The sequence below is a fragment of the Nasonia vitripennis genome, chromosome 1 (genome assembly GCF_009193385.2).
Source record: "Nasonia vitripennis strain AsymCx chromosome 1, Nvit_psr_1.1, whole genome shotgun sequence".
NCBI classification, from domain to species: Eukaryota; Metazoa; Arthropoda; class Insecta; order Hymenoptera; family Pteromalidae; genus Nasonia; species Nasonia vitripennis.
This window is the reverse complement of record NC_045757.1, coordinates 22,158,209-22,177,023: the sequence shown is the minus strand read 5'-3', so window position 1 is coordinate 22,177,023 and position 18,815 is coordinate 22,158,209. Positions and strand designations below refer to the sequence as shown.

Here is an 18,815-nt window from a genome sequence, read left to right as displayed (position 1 = left end):
TGCAGCTACGCCGCATTAAAGCGACGTGTGTCCCCGGCATTAGCGGCTACGCGTTTTATTAGACATCCCGCAGCTACTACTCTAGCTCGTATATACAATGCTGCTAGTACTGGTATATTGGAAGTAGCTGCAGCGAGTATTTGCATTCAATGTTTTCCTGTTATTACTTATTCATTATACGAGCCGCTGCAGTCGTGATCTCCACGGCTGAAAACAGTTACGTGCCGTCCCATTGACTCGCGCAAGATGGGCGAGAGAAGCAGGATCGCGTTTTCATTATAAGGATCCTGTTAGCTCGAAACGCGACAATCCGCTAATTAAGAAGCGCCATGCTTTGCGCGCTCGCATCGTGAGTCGCGAATTACGGGTACCTTTATGCATACGTTAGGGAAGTCGATGGCTTTGACAGCTAATACTGTTCTGTCTAGATTGGGGTCGATCGTTCGAGACATGCGCGCCCATCTTATTGACTAACGGATTTCCTCGCTGCTTGCACCTATATTATATTATATTTTTGAGTATCCATTGCTCTAATGACAGTAAATTAGGTGAATCGAATAAACTAAATTTTTGAAAGCTTATCTAATAAAACAAATTTAGTCACGACATTGTCACGTCATAAAATTGATGTCTTATCATGACGATTTTTTTGATGACTGTGCGAGGAGGATAGACGAGAACTTGGAGACAATTCTTCATCAGATGCCTGCATGCACCGATGTACGTATAAGTGTATAAAAAGAGAAGGTCCGCTTAGAAGAGCATCAGACTCTATCGATCCTTCCTGAGTCCGGATATAAACGACAATTAGCGTGCTTGTGTTCGCGCTTCTGCCGGAGAACTTTCCCGGAGCCTACATTACAGTCGTGTTTCACGTCCGCCGACTCGCGAGAATAATTAACGCGAGTTTAACTGGCGTGTGTACACTCGCTCGTTCAGGCCGAGCTATACCGAAGTGGAGGCTCGGGTTCAAGGTATCGAATTTGCTGCTGCTGGAAGCACTTTTGCAATGCGGGCGTAACAGGAGATCGTGCGCGACTCGTTTTTTTCGCTTCCTCGCTGTGCTCTTGGGAATTACTCTCAGAGCTTTATGGCAGCCACCGAAGGAGGTGATGTTTTCTCCATCAGACGCCGATAGCCCATAGCGATACGACTCGATTGAGAAAAGCTTGTTTAAAAACGCGAGCCCGTTATCGATGCAGTCCATAATAGTCAGTTATGAATTAATAGACTTGGATTTGTAGCACGCGCGAAACAATAAAAACGCCGTAAACGATTCGAACGAATCACTCTCACGAGTAGTCGGCTCTCGCGCGCGCGTGTGTGTGTGTGTGTGTGTGGAGTGTAACGCCGCTAAGGAAAATTAAACGGTTGCTCCCGCAGAAAGAACAATGCCTTTCGCAAACCGCGCGCAATTAGTGCCCCAGGCCGTCTGCTCCGAGACTCGGGATAGCTGTACACGAATAGTGAATACAGCTTTTTATCCCTCCGGGCTGAGTACCGACTCGAGCAAATCGCGATCGAAGTCTCCTAATTAGATTTGTCGGCTGAGAGGAGCGAGCAAACAACGAGTGAGCGATGCTGACACCGAACTTTTGTAAGCGCGATGACGGCCGCGAGCTGCGATTGGAAGAGAAAAAAGCGGCGTGCATATAAGAACGGAACGACGAGCGAGTAAAAGTGGGACGCGCTTCCTCGTCTCGAGAGATGGAAATCCCAGGCTCGTCTCCGTGCATCCTCCGCTTTTGTACGGAACGCACTTTCTCTCGGTCCCTCTTTCTCCCTCTGTTTCTCTCACTTTTTCTCTCTTACGACGCGAGGCCGACGCGTTATTTACCTTATAGAACGCCGCGAGGATTCTTCTCTTTCGGCGCTTTCGGGGACACTTGCATCGAGCTTCGGGAACGAGCGGCTTACGTGCTTATTAATAATAAAGTTTTAACGGTGAATTTACGCCACTTATTTTATAATTGTAATAAAAAGTAGAAAGTGTCTTGGTTCGTTATCCCTGCTGGCTCACTCGTCGCAGTGACAAGTGTGTGCACGCGTGTGGGCAATAAAAGTGTTGGACCATCGCTCGGCTGGAAAAACGCGGGAATACTGGAAAACATAATTTCAGAGTTTTTTCGTGAGCTTTCTGAAGGAAGTCGTTGAAAATCACGAGCCGAGGAAAATTATTTATAGTTCGAGAAAATTGCGCCGATAATCTATGCAGAAATTTATAATTTCAACCTGTTCTCGACGGCGTTAATTTATCGTCGTACTTAATTTCGAATTTGAATCTAATTTCTTTTTCTTATTCTAATATTTTAATGCTTCATTTTCTATCCTTCCATTTGTAATAGAGAGTATTAAATATACAGTTTATCGACAAAGATCGCATGGATAGTTTTTGTGCACGGAGAAAGAAGGATCTAGTACTGCACGCTGCAGTGATATGAGCATGCCCATATTATAGACCCAAGTTATAATAGCGGAAGAATACAGCACAGTTTTGGACAGTCCTTTTCCTTACCGGCAGCTTCAGTTTCAACTCTTCGGCTATCCAGTCCCTGGCTAGCAAAGATAGGTAGAAAATATAATACAGACACACTGCATGCAGTCACTAAACGGACTGTTTCGCAACTTCGCATTAGCCTATTGCGAAACAAATTCATTATAATTATATATAGCAAGCAGCGAATTACGCACGCTGGATAGTCCGAGAGAAGCGGCACACGAGGATATTCTCGATCGGGAAAGCGCGCACACCTAACATTATAATAGAGTATAGCGCAAGCGCCTGTGTTTTCACACATCCGCATGAGAGACAGAGATATAGTATACGAATCCATACACGTCGTATATCAGGAGCTAATCGGAGCCAGTAATTTGCACGCGTTACACGTTGGTACAGTCGGCTGTTGACTTTTTACGTTAGATTGACGATATCGAAGCGGAGTCTACAGCATGGACAGGAAGAGGAGGCCTCGATCACGTATAACACTATCCGCCATAACAGGATGACAATGGCGCTTGTTCGCCCGCGTATACGCCTGCACGTATTATACGCTGCCCTGGCACATAGCTTGTTGCAAAACACGCACGCGACGAGACTCGTACGGCCAATGACTTTTGCCACATAAGTCATATGCATATTATATTTTTTTTTTGCGCGGAGGCCAATTCATGCAGAGGGACACGTTGTTAATTATACGCGCTGTGGCTATTATATTGCACACGTATGCCAAGTGGAGAACACGAATAGGATTGTTTATTATTTTCACATTCGCACTGCAGTATGGAAGAGAGCTCATAGTCAAATTTTAATAAATAACCCTTTATCATCGAATCTCGATATTGACAAAAATCGCTCAGTTGATGTACTAGCAAATATCGCACGTATTATTATTTCCGCGTACAGAATTAATAAAAGTAGGTATTATAATTACAAAAGTTTATAGATATAGCATAGCATGCACTTGCATCGTAGACATTAGCTCAGAAGTTAGAGCTCCCGCTCTTTTTCGCTTTTCGACTGGTAGCTCCTTTTCGTCCGTTACACCATAAAGCTCGCCAGCTCCTATGCGATATTCGTAAAATCAAGTGGATATGAGTGTTTGCTTTATTACTGTAGCTTCAAATAACACGTTTTCATATCGGACTGATGATGTATGGTTGAAAAAAAATATCGATAGCGGTTAATAGGCACTTAGAGTGCTGAAATATGCCGCGATATCTGACACTTGAAAGCCTACTTCCAATACTGGAAAGCAGTATAATTATGACGGACTGCAGCAAAATAGCGCGGAGACTTTTCCCGCGATGACATCTTCTTTTTCATTTTCTGGGGCGCGAAACTCTCACGGGAGAAAGATTAATGATACGATTAAACGGTCACCAGCAGACTTTGACAAAGTTTGTAGAAATGCGAAAGTGTGCGCAGCGAACAAATTTTTTCATTTCACGTGTCACATGCACACGTACATACCTCTCAACTGCATGCACACAAACAAAAAGTGAGCGCAATTTTTTTTCATCGCATACTAGTTTATATAGTATTCACTTGATGAAAGATCGATCGCTTATTGAAAGCTCGTGAAATTCAACCTAAAAAGTCCTGCATACGCTAAACTATCTCGAGTCGATTAATCTGGCCTTGCTATGTCAAAATGTCGAAAAGCGCGAAATCCGTATAAGACTGAAACCTATATCAGCGACCGTATGTTTCTCTTCTAGAAACATGCACGAGTAGCAGTATGTATTTTACGAGCGTCCAGTCCCGAAATAAAAGAGAGCTGTTTGATTAGAAAGTTTATATCGATCGGCGATTCCGCGGCGCGCGCACATCCTGAAAGTCAGTCCGATAGATAAGATCGCTCTCGATCTGTATATACCGTATGGCTGTTATATATCTCGTCCCCTCCCCCTTCCTCTTCATTCGTAAGATTGCTTTTCTTCGATTAACTTCCGTCGGCGATTAGAGGACTGCAGGCCCTCGAGGTTCTAAAGGTCGTCGCACGACGTTCTGGATGATCGCGCTCTCGTTACGCTTGTATATATGCTGTTCGCACAAGAGGCATCCGCGTTGTACTCCCCCCGGCGGTACAACAACATTTACACGAATTAACGGCGATTAGTTATTACGCGCCGAGGAACTAAGAACTCGGTGTTCTTGATATGGTGCAGGGTTTATCTTTAGCTTGATGCGTCGATATTATACATATGTGTGTTATATTTAAGAGAAACCGATCAGTTGATCGTTAGTTTGTTGTATCGGGATAAATTCATGAATCTGGATGCGTCATCGAGATAAATAATATACATAATAAATTATTAGCGCCTATAGCTAAGATAACAAATGCTTCATTCTGAACACACACACACACACACACACACACACACACACACACATATATATATATATATATATTGAATAACCAGATATCAACCTTAAATTTAGCCTTTCTCCTCTCCGATGATTTGAAGGGCACAAGAGCAGGCTCTAGCTCATCCCAACAATAAAACGACGATCAACAACGTCTGCTATAACGTAGCCATGAGCTATGCCTCGCGCAACTCGGCGATTTGTTAAGCTAATTGTCTGCGCGTAATTACGAGAAGCTCTCGCGCGAGCAGCCGATTCACCCTGCGGAGGGCAGCCGTTATCATTAAATGCATGATTAATCTGTGCATCGGCGCTCTTGACTAGCGAACGTGCGCATAGGGCTGCATATAGCGCGGAGGAAGAAAATCGCCTCGATATCGCTTCCTTATGCGCGGGCGCGTCTCTGAATTATAAGCAATTATTTTATCATAGTGCATAGGCGCAGTCGCGGCGTATCAGAAGGCTTATATAATTGAAAGGATCATGTCTAGATTTTACGGTGTCTTGGTTATGCTACCCGCATAATGAATTTCCTTCGAACGCCCGCTAACGTAATAATTATGATAATGCAGGTTTATTCTAAATTTAAAGAATGGGACATATTGCAGTATTAAAATTGCAAGAGCTCAGCGTTTTACTGTATTTCTATGTGGCGTCGCGCAACCCTGCAATAGCTTTGCGAAGTGCACATATAGGAGTGCGCTCGGGCGGCCTCGAACCGCCTCTGGTGGATTTATGGGTGAGCCAGGGTGAGATGGGTGAGCTCGTACCGGCCTGCATCCGTGTACCAGCCTACTATCGGTTAAAAAATGACAGTCCTCTAACTTTTCTGTTGAATATCTTGAAGAAAAAAATAACTTTCTCTTGGGACAAAAAGTTAGTTGCGATGCAATAGTATAGGTTGGGTTTAATAAAAACGCAAATTGCAATTATAACGGCAGCTGAAAGGTAAAAAAGTGAATAGTATTTTGACTGACGATTTTTAGCCCAACTTTGGAGGCTTGCCACACATTGTTAAAAATATTGATAAACTATTGTAAAAAATTGAGCATGTATAAATTTAAAGATTAATCTTTGAAAATAATTGCAATTTGAATTTTTATCTATAACTCAACTTATACTATTGTATCGCTGGATAGTTAAGCTAAATATAGCCACTTAAAAGAACTATATACAAGAGCTACTTAAAAGTAAAAAAATAAGTTTCTTTTTCGGTGAATTCAAAACTGTTAATCCAAAAAAAATTTGTAATTGAAGTTCCGTATTAAGCTCATGCATACTTCGTGCGATTGACGTCACTACCTCTCCATATCTGCCACATATTCCCGTTGTGCCTAGAAGCAATGTTACTTTTAATCTGCATAGTTCCTTAAATAATCTAAAAGACTGACATTATATGTTTAATGGGGCCAAGATCACGAAGGTTTTTATTAAATAAGCTACCTTTTACATAATATTGGATCACGTTTGTTGCCGTTAGATGATTGTATAAATAAACGTTCAAAGAAAAATGTTCGCACAGCCAGCATATTTTCACAAGTCTCCTGAATCAATTACGCAATCCACCATCATAAATACTATTTCATTCCTCTAAATTATTGACTCCAGATCGCGCACTAGAGTTACATATCAGTAATTATATCCAGCCTGAATTACTGCAGCAGCTACGTGCTTAAGTGAGTACAAAAAGCACGAATAGAAAGTCAAGGTTTGGGCATGAAACAAAAATAATTGTACGAGTGCGTGCGATTAGCTGCGACTTGATTGCAACCACTTGGTGGCCAAGCAGGTGATGGTTGCTGAGAGTTGGAGGTGCGAGGGCGATTCCAAGTCATGCGATGAAGAGCTTATGTCAGCACAGGAGTATATGAGCGACGCTGGGAAAGCCGCAAAGTTCTCACGCTCCGATTAGCCACGTGGTAATGAATTTCACAATGTACGAGCCGCGAAGGAGCATAGGTAGGTATAACTGAGAAGATAACTATGGCTTATTGTCGAGTACATGCTGTAACTGAGATGGAGTCAATATTTGTGAAGGAAATTTTTTCATTCGATAGTTTTTTTCATAACAATATTATAATGATCTTTAGAAACATATGGGCAAAACACTGTACTACTAAAAATAACATCTAATTTATTTATTTAAATTACAAAAATGACGATTTAAGTTGCATTCAAAAGTAAAACTGCTTATGAACCCTTTAATTTCGGTATACGGATATACCTATCACATATTTTCTATACATAATATTATAAAAATGTTTTTTACAGAACTCATGAATCAACGTTGACAGCAAGGTCATGTTTAATGACTGAACCTTTAATATTTTCCATTATCTTTTTCTTTTCTTTTTTTGTATCCTTTATCTCTGTCAAAGTATAACTTTATTACGGATCCTCTCACTCTTCTTCGCTCCCGCGGCACGAACAGCGCTCTCAGATTTTATGACAAAAACCAGCTGTGCCCCAGTCGCTATTCGTCATTTCAAATATTCATTGTCCTGCGCACTCGATTGCTCTTATGTGTTATTTTACGTTCTACTTTTCACGACGGGTATGAAGGAAAAGTTTTGTTTGTTGCTGATGTCGCTTCGGTCCGCATCGCGTATGATACCTGATGCAGCGAACTTTGCATGTACTTTGAGTGAAGCGAGTTTATGCGACGCATATCCTTGTTAGAATAGTTCAGTCGTAGTATCATGTGTCTATTATACCCGATGCTTTCCTTTTTCGAGAAACATATAATATCAACTCGTTCTCTCTATATAGGACAACGTTGGGAGCGAAAGCTCTTTTTACTTTGATGCAACAAATAAACTAGACAAATGTCAGTAATGCGTTTAATGTACGCAAATAAAGCACTACAGCGAGCTCGAGTTTCTGTAAAACGACGATATAGATACGCAGTCGCTAAGCTGGCAGTAGCGCATCGTTTAAGAAAATCGAACTCCTTGAAGCATGTATCGAAGCGCATAGCTACTACACCTTCTCTCTCGCCGCGGTATCTCCCGGATGCGCTGGGAGCCGGGTTTGCTGTCCTCCTAACTTGCTTTCGATTCGCTTTGGCGCACGAGCTTGTGTGTATAGCCGTTGCGCGCCGCCGCCGCCGCCGCCAATAACATATACGATACAGCGGCTGATGCAGCTCACCGGAGCCCATTCATGAACTCATAGCTATAGCTATACGCGTATGCACTTGAGCCCGGCAGCATCAGCGCTGCGCGGTAATAGCGACGGATTCTACGATTTACGTCGCGCGCACGGTAAAGTGATTGACTGGTCTATTAGTTCGCTGAGAGTTTTTTCGGGCCACGAAGGAGGTAGAGTCAAGAAGAATCTGCGTGCTTCCGCTGATTATGCGGAAGAGCGCGTTCGAACAGCTTGCTTATTGATTGTTCGGGGCGTTTTACTGTTGAAAGGTCAATTTGAAATGATATTTTCCATCGAATTAAATGGCCATGCTCGTAGTGTGACAAATGTTTGAAAGCACGGTAATATCCTACAGCGTTATAATAGAAAGTTCAATATCTTAATTAAAACAGATCGCTTACGAAATCTCGCGACAAATTAATACAGTTATACTCCACATTATCCCAATAAAATCAGCGATTATCATGCATTAATCGCGAAAATATGAAAAACCACGCACAGGGTAATACCCGTTTCTCATACATGCATAAAACATTACCACACGGCACACTCACGCAGCGGTTTATTTTCGCGTACGCTGCAGCCAAGAGTACGTGTTACTTTATGCACGATTAGCCGCGCTGCAGCGACAAAGTTAGAAAAAAATCGAGAGGAATAGCGGGCAAGCGGCCAATTTAATCGAACGAGTTGCGCTTGTCGTACATACGCCTACCGGAGCGCCTTTTCCCCGCGGGTGAAAGTGCGTATAGCAATTACCCGCGCCGAGCGCGTGAGCATATCGGTGGAAATCGACGTTGTTGCGAATTTCAATGAAGCTCGCTTGTGTACAACTTATGCGAAGTCATTTTGTATAGGGGTATTGTTGCTCCCGGCTTCTCGGGCCGCTTGGCGCCGTATTTCTATGTATATCGATGCTCGTTAGCGTATCGCCGCTGGTAGATCTCTTGGAATAAGTAGCTGCACAACCTGTTGCAGGTATAAGGGATGTACGCTGCCGAGCGAGTATCTATCTATTTGCTTATGTGAGCCATTTTACGAGAAGTCGGACACTCGAACTCACGACTCACGAGAAATCTATCTCTTTCATAAGTCTCTTCAATATAGACCCAAACAAAAGTGACGAGCAATTTAAAAAAGGATAAAAATCGTTAAAAAATGCGAAAATCTGAAAAAAGTGAAAATTCTGGATTTTTATCAGGCATTTTAAACTTAAAATACAAATTCGAATTTAAAATCAAACCGGAAACGCGTCCTTTTTTAAATAAGCAATCAGACGATTAATAGAACTCCTTCAAGATGGAATAATTGAAATTTTTATAGGTATAGGATTGCATGTTAGCTATTGTGCTTAAAACAGAAGTATAAAATGAGAACGTACCAGGATAAATAAAAAAATCTGAAAATAATTTATTTTGAAGCAGCCGAGGGATCAGTGAACATTAAGCGTACTTGGTGAAGGTCCATCTCGACAACTGCATACACGCAACGTCACAAGTGCGCCGCTGCGCAGTGCCATAAGCGTCAATCCATCTGTCCATAACGATCTTTCTCCGTCAATGACATATCCGATCTGTGGCTTATAGCAGAACAGTGTGTATATCGCAGGTGCGCATCTAGATAAGGCGCCGTTGAAGCAGGCGTTGTAGGCGTGCGCTAGATGAGAAAAGCGGCGCGCCTCCTTTTCACCCACGATCGTGTGTCATGTCATATACGTACATACCTCGGCCCGCTTTTGTAGATCCTCCGTAGAGATTTCCAGGCTCTTATATGCACACCTATAGTTGTCTCGTGTACAAGATTCCGTTAAGTGTCTCTCGGTGCGAGAGAATTAGTACTATGCAGCCCTTGGATTTGTGTTGAAACTACTACTACTACTACTAGAACTATAGTAATGATGTTAAAATATAAATGTCGACATCATCCATTGTAAGGTTCATAGATTGAGATTTCAGAATACTTATATAATATTTGAATTTTCCGAAAGCTGATATATTTAACGCGCGCATAATGACATGATGTTCGTGACACCTCTAGCAGCCAAAGGGTCACGTTGTTGAATTAGGGTCGAGCTTATGCTTATATGTATTACGATGATTATCCGGGTGTTTTCACCACCTCTAATGATGGGAATATCTTGGTTCTAACTATTATCGATCAAGATCTTAATCAGTCCACGCAATCGTCATATTTTTTCACGGTCACAAATAATACTTCGTGACTCGGTGTATGTACCAGTGCTGCTCAACATTGAACTGCTCTATAATATATGAAGAATATATTTAGAATGAAAATATAGGAGAACGTGATCCGAAAAATCGTGATAGAAATAATCGTGTTCATAGGTTTTTATTCTTTACCTTTGTGTATAACGACTACAATGGCTCTATGTTATAAATACTTAGAAGATTACCTTGTCGATATTTTATTATCTTAAAGCATGCTACGTTTTCAACCAGTTATAGTGAAAGTTGTACTCAAATTTAATTTTCTTGTGTAAAATAACAAAATTTTAAAAAGTATATAACATACGCTTTTATGTATACTCTATAACTCCGTTAAAATGCATCAAGTGCATTTTGGAGTATCCAAAATGAACACATCCTTTTAAGACATTAACAGAATGACGTTATTGGAATCGTGTTCAAGTGAAGGAAATGAAGTGTTTTTAAAACCACGCACTGCAAAGTTTACATGTGTAAGAATTCATAATATTGAAAAAGCTTTCATAAATATTATGGCTCTGCATGAGTTGACAAAATGTTTTTTAATTAACTGCAATAATGCGTGCAACATGATTTGTTCTAAAAGTTGGTTTGTAAAATTAACTTTTTATGCTGAACAAGCGCGCGTATAAAATGCCTTGAATGAACTCTTTGTCACTCAAGTGTATTAAAGAAATGCTGCTTAAATCAATATAACCCGAAAACAAGTGCATCGTTTATCAAGGGGCTATTTAAAAATTTCAGCTGATATCTCAGGTGAGTTCTCAGGCTAAAATCTCACCTGATATTCTAGCATACTGATTGCTAAAATGTCCTAAATAGCTATGATTCAGTTTGTTTTAATTGAAAGTTACGTTTTGGATAGTAAAGCCCCCTAAATAAATTAAAAAATCAATGTCCTGAAGCGTTTTAGGCAGTTTTTCGATTTTCAAAATTTTAACTCATGCGATTCTCACATGAGTTTCTCGCATGAGATTCTCATGTGCTTTTTTTAAAAATTGAAATATTGCTCAAATTGTTTTAAAGCGTGTATATTGGAACTTATTGGGGAGGTTTCACTACCTTGAAGATGACTTTCAATTATTACAAACAGTGCGAAAAAAGATAACAAATGAAACAGATTCGCACGCAGTTATAGTTTATACAGCCAAAGCAGGCATGGTCAAATAAATGTGTACATAATCGAAGCTCTTGTTGTTGGTTGTTCGCCAGTATATCTGCAGTGCGCGTGCGAATTAGGATTCGAGAAAGAAGAACGTGTTTATGCGCCACCTAGCTGCGAGTTTGATAAAAGCGAGGTGCGAAGAAGAGCCAATCCAAAACGTATGCTTTGTTGTACAGTCTATTGTAAGACCACTTTCCTATCATCACCTATAATGTTTCGTTCCAAATTGTCTGCGATGCAGATTTTTAAAAACCGAAGTACACTCTTCTCAAATTGTATAATATTTTCCCACGCTCAACCTTCCATTGAAGCCAAGTACTCGCAATTTTTAACCCTCTTCAAAAGAATTTTCATATCCTTCATGAAAAACCGATCGCTCCTATAGACAATCGCAAGAAAAAAACGCTCCTGATTTTTCTCACTACATACGCGCATATGCACATCGTGTCGAAGGCGTGCACACACAACGCACGCGATGAACCAAACGCACGCGAGCCAATATATACGTGGGTACTTGATAGGTACAGAAGCACATCGAGAGCGAAACCGTAACGGCTATACACTCCTCCGATCGGCGTCTGTTTCTCCGGCGCGGCGAGCGTACCTGCATACGTGAAGCGGTGGTGGTGGAAATCGAGCGCGAATCGGCGCTAGCCATATACTCGCGAGAGTCGACTTTTTCGAGCCAGCGCACGGCTTTCAGTTAAAGAGTTGCCGCCGCGAGTCGAGAATCGCGCTCGCGGCGATCGTCGTCTCTCTCCGCGCGTGCTACTTATGCTTTATTTTCCCGGGAGCTCCAGGTGCGTCTTCGTCGTCCTGCAGTATAGGCCTGTCTGTTTTGTCGAGAAGGAGATCTGTATACCTACATACACTTCGTGTCTGAGAGAGAGAAAGATAGAGATTGCGTGATTGTATTGAAATGTAAGTGTGTCGAAGAGGAGCTTGCTTTTGTTGTACTTTTTCTGTGCGTCGATCCTTCGACACGTTACTGCGGCGGGAGAGCCGTTGATGCCGAGACCCGATCAAAGCGCATGGGATTTTCTATGAAAGAACGTAAGTTTTGACGTTGTGCGTTGGGAACGCAGTTTTATTCGTTATAATGGTTTTTAAAGTATTTCATTTAGAAAAATTAATGCGCATGCATACTGTTTGTGTGAAAATCGCACTGTGCACATGGTTTTTGAACTTAGATATTTGTATGTGTCGGAATTCACCCTAAACACAATTCATTTCACATAATTGTCACGTGAATTCTTCTCCATGCTCCGCATTTTTATCGGTTTTAAAATTTCGTCGCCTTGTGGATAAAACGATCGCTTTTTTCGTCGGTTCTCGGAAGTTCGCCGACCGCGGGAATTGTATTTTTCTTTGCGCGGCACACTTTGAGAGCTGCCGCATATATACACTCGGACAGCGAACTTGCCAAAAAAGAAAGATCGCTTTTTACATTATAGTGCGGCGGGCCAGACCTTTTAAGCGGAACCGTACTTCATCCGACTTTTTCTAAAATTTGGCTGGTTGACTTTAGTCAATTTCCGTAACTGGGAAGATTCCGCAACCTTTTTTCTAAGTAGTCCTATTAGTTTGGCGTAACACGCACACGGAGCTTGACAAAACGTATTACGGAGGCGACAAAACTCGATGCGCTGCTTTCGTCTGGATTCGCAGTTTTCCGCATTCGCGAGTGCCGTAAACGGTAGAGTAAAAAACCGGCACTTCGACAAGTTAGCATTCCCTTTCTGGATAAGCTAAACCGTTTTCAAAGTGCGAATTCGCGTTAAAGTCGAATTACCCAACCGATTTTTGCATGAGTGATCGCGGGTGACACTATAATATAATTTAGATTTTCTCATAGCATCACTTGAAGGTTCATCCTATTTTCGACTTGATTAGCATCGAGCATTAGAATCGAACTAGATCATCCGCCAGTAAATTTTCTCACGACCGTGACCATCAGCAACTGCGCCGGTTTATTTTCTCTGCAATAACGACCAAGGCAGTATAAACGAAAAGAAAATGACAATAGTGTCGGGGGGTCGTTCGCGAGAACGGTGCATCGCAAAACGAAACGACCAAAGCAACGACCTGTACGGCACCGGAAGCTGCTGTACGCCGCGAAAACCGCGAGTGTGTGAAGATCGATATCGCGAGCTTAATTTGCGATACAACGGCCGCCACGGAGCGTGCATACGGTATAGGGGATCGAACCGCGCCGCTTTCGATGCGCCACGCGAGACTTTCGTCAGATTTTTTTCTGCGTTCTGCATTTTGAATTCTGCGCGGCTAATTACTACTGCAGTTATAAGCTCTGGTATCTTGCATCTGCCGTAGCTATCTTTTCTATTTCGAATAAGGAAGTGTCCTCTGCTCTGGAGGTCAAACACGCAGTGTACTTCTGCACCAGCTTCGATTGTGATTCTAACATTACATCGCTGTCCGCGCATTAGGATTTTATTGTGTTAAATCAATCAAAGCAATATATTGTATTTATATACCGATGACACTACTCTTTTAACCGCGCAAACACGTACTTCCGCTTGCAAGTGAAATCGAGCAGCGATGAAAAAGTTACGGCACACACACGGCAGTACGGTGAAATCTTCAGGCTGTTTCGTCGTCGCCTTCCTCTTCGAGTACATGCACATAATGTACATAAGTTCGAGTGCGCGTGGTCTTTCAATTTTACACCGCTCGTATGTATTCAGCTATAGGTTCATCACACCAGACAGCCTTGCGATTGGAAAGTCGCGGATTGTTTCGTGTTATGCGTATAGTATTACACTGAACGAATGGCTCGTCGGAAGAGCCACTTCGCCCATGTATTTTTTGCGCTTCGAGAGAGCGACACAAGAGTACATCAGGTTCTTTGATTAGTTTTCGATATTAAAAGATAATATGCAAATCGTGCGCACGAACCGGGGGATTGAATGGATATTTCGATCCGATTGTTTCGAGTATTGTGATCACTGTTGCGGAGCAAAGAGTCATCATATCCCGCCGAACATTACGCGGAATGGCTTTGCGAACGTATACAATGGCGTTATGTTTGCAAGGGAAAGTTTTGAATAATTTTGAGAGAAATTTTAACCTATATATTATACCACGAGCGTGAGTTCTCTCTAATCCGGTGGGTACAGATCGAGTGGTAGACACGTATTTTCACTTCGATTATAATATGAACTCCGTGAGCTTTTGCAATATTTTCATTTGACATAATCCGTTAAGATTGAGCTTAGAAAGTTTGTAAACTATAACCGTGCGCATTTCGTAATTAATACGCCAAAAGACGCAGCAGATAGACGATAATGTTATCTTCCTGCGGAGTTCGGCCAAGATAAAAGAATCAACACGCCTCGTAGAATAAGGAGAATCGAGGAAATGGAACCGCAGGACGACAAATAGGGAGAGCGAACCGCGCTCGTATATCCGGTGCGACCGGACCATCTTCGATCTCACACGCGGTTTGCCCGGTTCCTCTCACCTCTCGTCCGTCCGGTATACAGATATGCCGAGGCAGGATCCACCTGTGCACACACACACACACACACACACAAGCAGGCACATATGATACCTACAGGTTGTGTGCCGCAGCCGCCGACGATGTATCGAAAGGAGACGGGCGACGAGAGGAGAGAAGGAGAGACGTACTCAGCTGTGTGTCAGGGGGCCAAGCTAACGGTTCGACACTCCTCTCGAGTACACGTGTATTTATATATACGATCGACGAAGCGGCCGTGAGGGAGAGAAGAAAGATCACAGCATCCCATTCATGAGACGAGCGATGCTTATCCATCTTTTGCGCCTGTCGATGTCTCCTCACCTTTTCTTATGTGCTGAGCTTTCTTTTAGAAAAAAAAGCACTTGTGCTGTTATGATCGGATGATTGTTAAATTATGTATTTAATATTTTTTACTCATGTTTGCGATTTATTATAATTAATGTATCTTTATTGTTGAATAGTTGTTTTCGCCATCAACAACAGTATAGTCTACACGATCCGTAAATCCGTTATAACTTCGTCTATGCGCTTGCGAACTTTTCACAGAATTTCTCAACGATTGCGCTATTCCGTTTGTTCTTTCCTTTACTTACATCTATGCCATCTTCGAATTAATATATAACTGTGTTCTACATTCTATTATTTTTATCACTAGTCACATGCTACGTACATTCAGTATACATACTGTCATAGCCTTATTGTGTGAAGTGAAAATTCAACCATGCATTGAAATGGTTTAATGAGTTTTTTTATAATCCTCTGGGTTGAATATAAAATATCATTATAAATTTAAGAACTCAAGTATAATGATGTATTTAACGAATATTTTTCTGTTTTTGTTTTAGGTAAGCCACTCATTGATTATAATCTTCCCAACGAACGTTCCGGTGAGTGATAATTGATGCGACTATTATAAGAAATAAGCTCTCGAAGCTTGAACTGGATGTTGCGATCAGAAACAGGTGCTTTTGTATACTACATTCAAAACGAAAATAAAAGCAAAATCGGATATTATAATATGCCTTTTTGAAAATCGAGGAATGCGGTATACGTAACAGTAAAGAGAGAGTGAGAGGATTAAGAATTGACACAGTTTCAGGGACTGTCTGAGTCGAAAGCCCTCGGCACTTAACTCATCTTATATGTAAGAAATTCTGGAAACGCATGCATATCGTATTCGTGATCAGTGATCGTTGATCGCGTAGTATCGTTTTGAAATTTATATCTTAATTTCCGCATGCATCTGCCGTATATTATTTTGAATTCCTGGTATCAAGCGCGATCAAAAATAAACTTATTACGCCTCAATGTCGTGAAATAAAATTATTAACTACAGGTACAACCAATACAGGCTACTTATTAGAAGATGTGTAATTACCGTTAGTCCGTGGAAAAAAAAATTATCGGGACTTTTAAACGATCTTTTTGAGCAGTCAGCGAGCCACTGTTCACAGTCTGTACAAGAAGCGTCGGGTTAAGTATAGGATCGCTATAATAGCTTCAAAAACTATCTCGTAATGTACTAGGCAGCGTATAGAAAATCAAAAATAAAAAGAGTTAAAACGATCTATAGAAAATCTATAAAAATACTCGAATCCATAATATCCTAACATGTGAGTATCGAACTAATAAATAATTTAGAACATAAAAATGGTTGAAAAATTAAATTTTGTACGTGCAAAGTAGTTTGAAGTAAAAATGTTGTGCAAGATTGAAATTAGACAATATATGATAACAAGAATAAATACATGATATATTTCCTTATTGTAGCGAGATTCTTGACCTGTTAGACCGCTATTACATTTGTCCTGTACATATTATAGTGAGGTTTTAAAACGCAAAAAATCGCAGTGCGTCCTGCAGACAATTTTTACATCAATATATATATATATATATATATATAGCAAAATTTGTTTCATAAGTACAAGAATTTACTGCTTCGCAAAATCCGCCTTTTTTGTCTTACTATAATAAAATTTCGTAATTATGTGGAAAATAGAACTGCAAATTTTCTACAGCACACAGTGCACTATAGACATACTCTCTCGGAAATCGCAATAAATCCAGTACAGCTTCGTTCTATCCACTATATAAAATTACGTTGAATTAAGGCTCTCATCCGTGGGATGTACCGAGCTGTGTGGACAATAAGCAATTCATGCTAATTATAATGCCAATCGTGTGGAACACCGTTAGCACGCATCTCGTCGCGGCAACTCATTCGATGTCTCGACGTCCCATAACGAGTCGAGCTTTCGTCGTCTTTCTTATAAGCTATAGCCTATTCTTTATAACTTCCTTTTGGATAAATATTGTTTACAGAATTATTATAGGGTGTTGCAGTGCAGACCTAAACTTGAAATATATAATAATGTCGCGTATAGCAGTTTGGAAATAAAAATTTCGTTATGCAATGATCTAACAAACTAAATTTTCGTATTCGCTAATTATATTTTACAGATTTTTATTTATATTCTTATAGTAATAAGAAGCATTATAATTGTCACGGCATAATAAAAATCGGATTATAAGTATATTATATATCTGAAAACCATAAATGATCGAAATTGCCTAAATAAATAATATACGGTTTTAAATATATTACCAAACAAAAACATGTTTTTAATGTAAGAAATTCGGAGATAAAATATGATGAATCGAAACGAATTACTTCATATTTTATGTAATGTATAAAATGCTGCGTATTCGGTATGTATTTTGAACACCTGGTATATAGCGCCCATTCATTGAAGCTTCAATATATACAAAAAATAACATCACGAGATGCAGTGCTGTATAACAAAGAAAAAAAAAGAACCAGAAATAAAAATCTTAACGACTACGGCACGTCAACAAAGATATGTACGCGAGAAGGAAACACGCATTAGAAAAGAAAGAGTTGCAAAATTAGTCTCCCTGTTTTTTTTTATGATGCGTGCGTTTTTACAAGAAATGTTCGGATGCTATTTATCTGGCATAATTTGCTGGTGCATAATATAAGCTTCTAATTTTTCTGTTTTCATCATTTGTAAAATGTAAGGTGCGTCACGCTGATCCTTATTTCTTCTTGGGTGATGTGCATTTTGTCGATACTTTTAAAAATTCTAAATTATTGAACTTAAAACATCGATATAATGATGAATTATTTTAGCATCAAAAATATTGTATAACTTTAGGAACGATGAATTAAAAATATTCAAAATCAACAAATAAAAAATCGTTAAAAACCAATGATAGTTCAAACTTTATCTCCATAATTTTCCGAAAATTCACCGCAAGTACGCAAAGGTCAAGTCTTGCAAGAAAAGTCTTGCAAAGTTTGTTTGCTGTAAAATTTGTTGTGGTGCAAGATGGTATGATGATTTATTGCTTAATCCAGTCATCACCTCTCTCTCCCCCGACTCTCACTCTCTGTCTGTCTCTCTCTCTCTCTCTCTCTCTCTCTCTCTCTCTCTCTCTCTCTCTCTCTCTCTCTCTCTGCTTGCTTTTGTTCAAACTCCTCCCTTCCCTTATCTTCGATCTTCCTCCCTCCTCAAACTATTTCCCCAATATAATATAGGTATATACTGCGTTCCAATAAATATTTTCTTCTTAACTACGACCCATTGAACTACGTAAGATCTTGATCATTTTTATTTTTTCTCCATGCATGAAATATGTAATCTAACGTACGAAAATTAATTACTAGTCGTGTGTTGCGCATGAGAGACATCTAAAAAATAAGATATAAAATTCTAATTCTAGATTCAAGTCTCGTAAATTTTATAAAATCGTGTATATTTCGCACGGAAAACGTGCTTCTACTTTATCGACGAGCAAATTAATATCGTTGTATAAATATCGACGACGACTAGAGAAGAAGCGCAGAATATACTGAGCTGGAAAGCCGTAAATGCCAATGTACCTGGCATT

The 18,815-nt window shown here is 40.5% G+C and overlaps 1 protein-coding gene across 10 annotated transcripts in view; it reads left to right on the top strand.

Moving 5' to 3' along the window:
• LOC100678557 (janus kinase and microtubule-interacting protein 3) overlaps positions 1 to 18,815 on the top strand; it is a 112,275-nt gene that overhangs the window by 78,627 nt on the left and 14,833 nt on the right. For 5 of the 10 annotated variants that reach the window (XM_032600166.1, XM_032600156.1, XM_031928681.2 and 2 more), the window contains exon 7: positions 15,749 to 15,790. The exons of the other annotated variants lie outside the window; for them this stretch is intronic. In XM_032600166.1, coding sequence (XP_032456057.1) covers positions 15,749 to 15,790 — 42 coding nt within the window. The remainder of the gene's footprint in view (positions 1 to 15,748; positions 15,791 to 18,815) is intronic. 10 annotated transcript variants of the gene reach the window in all.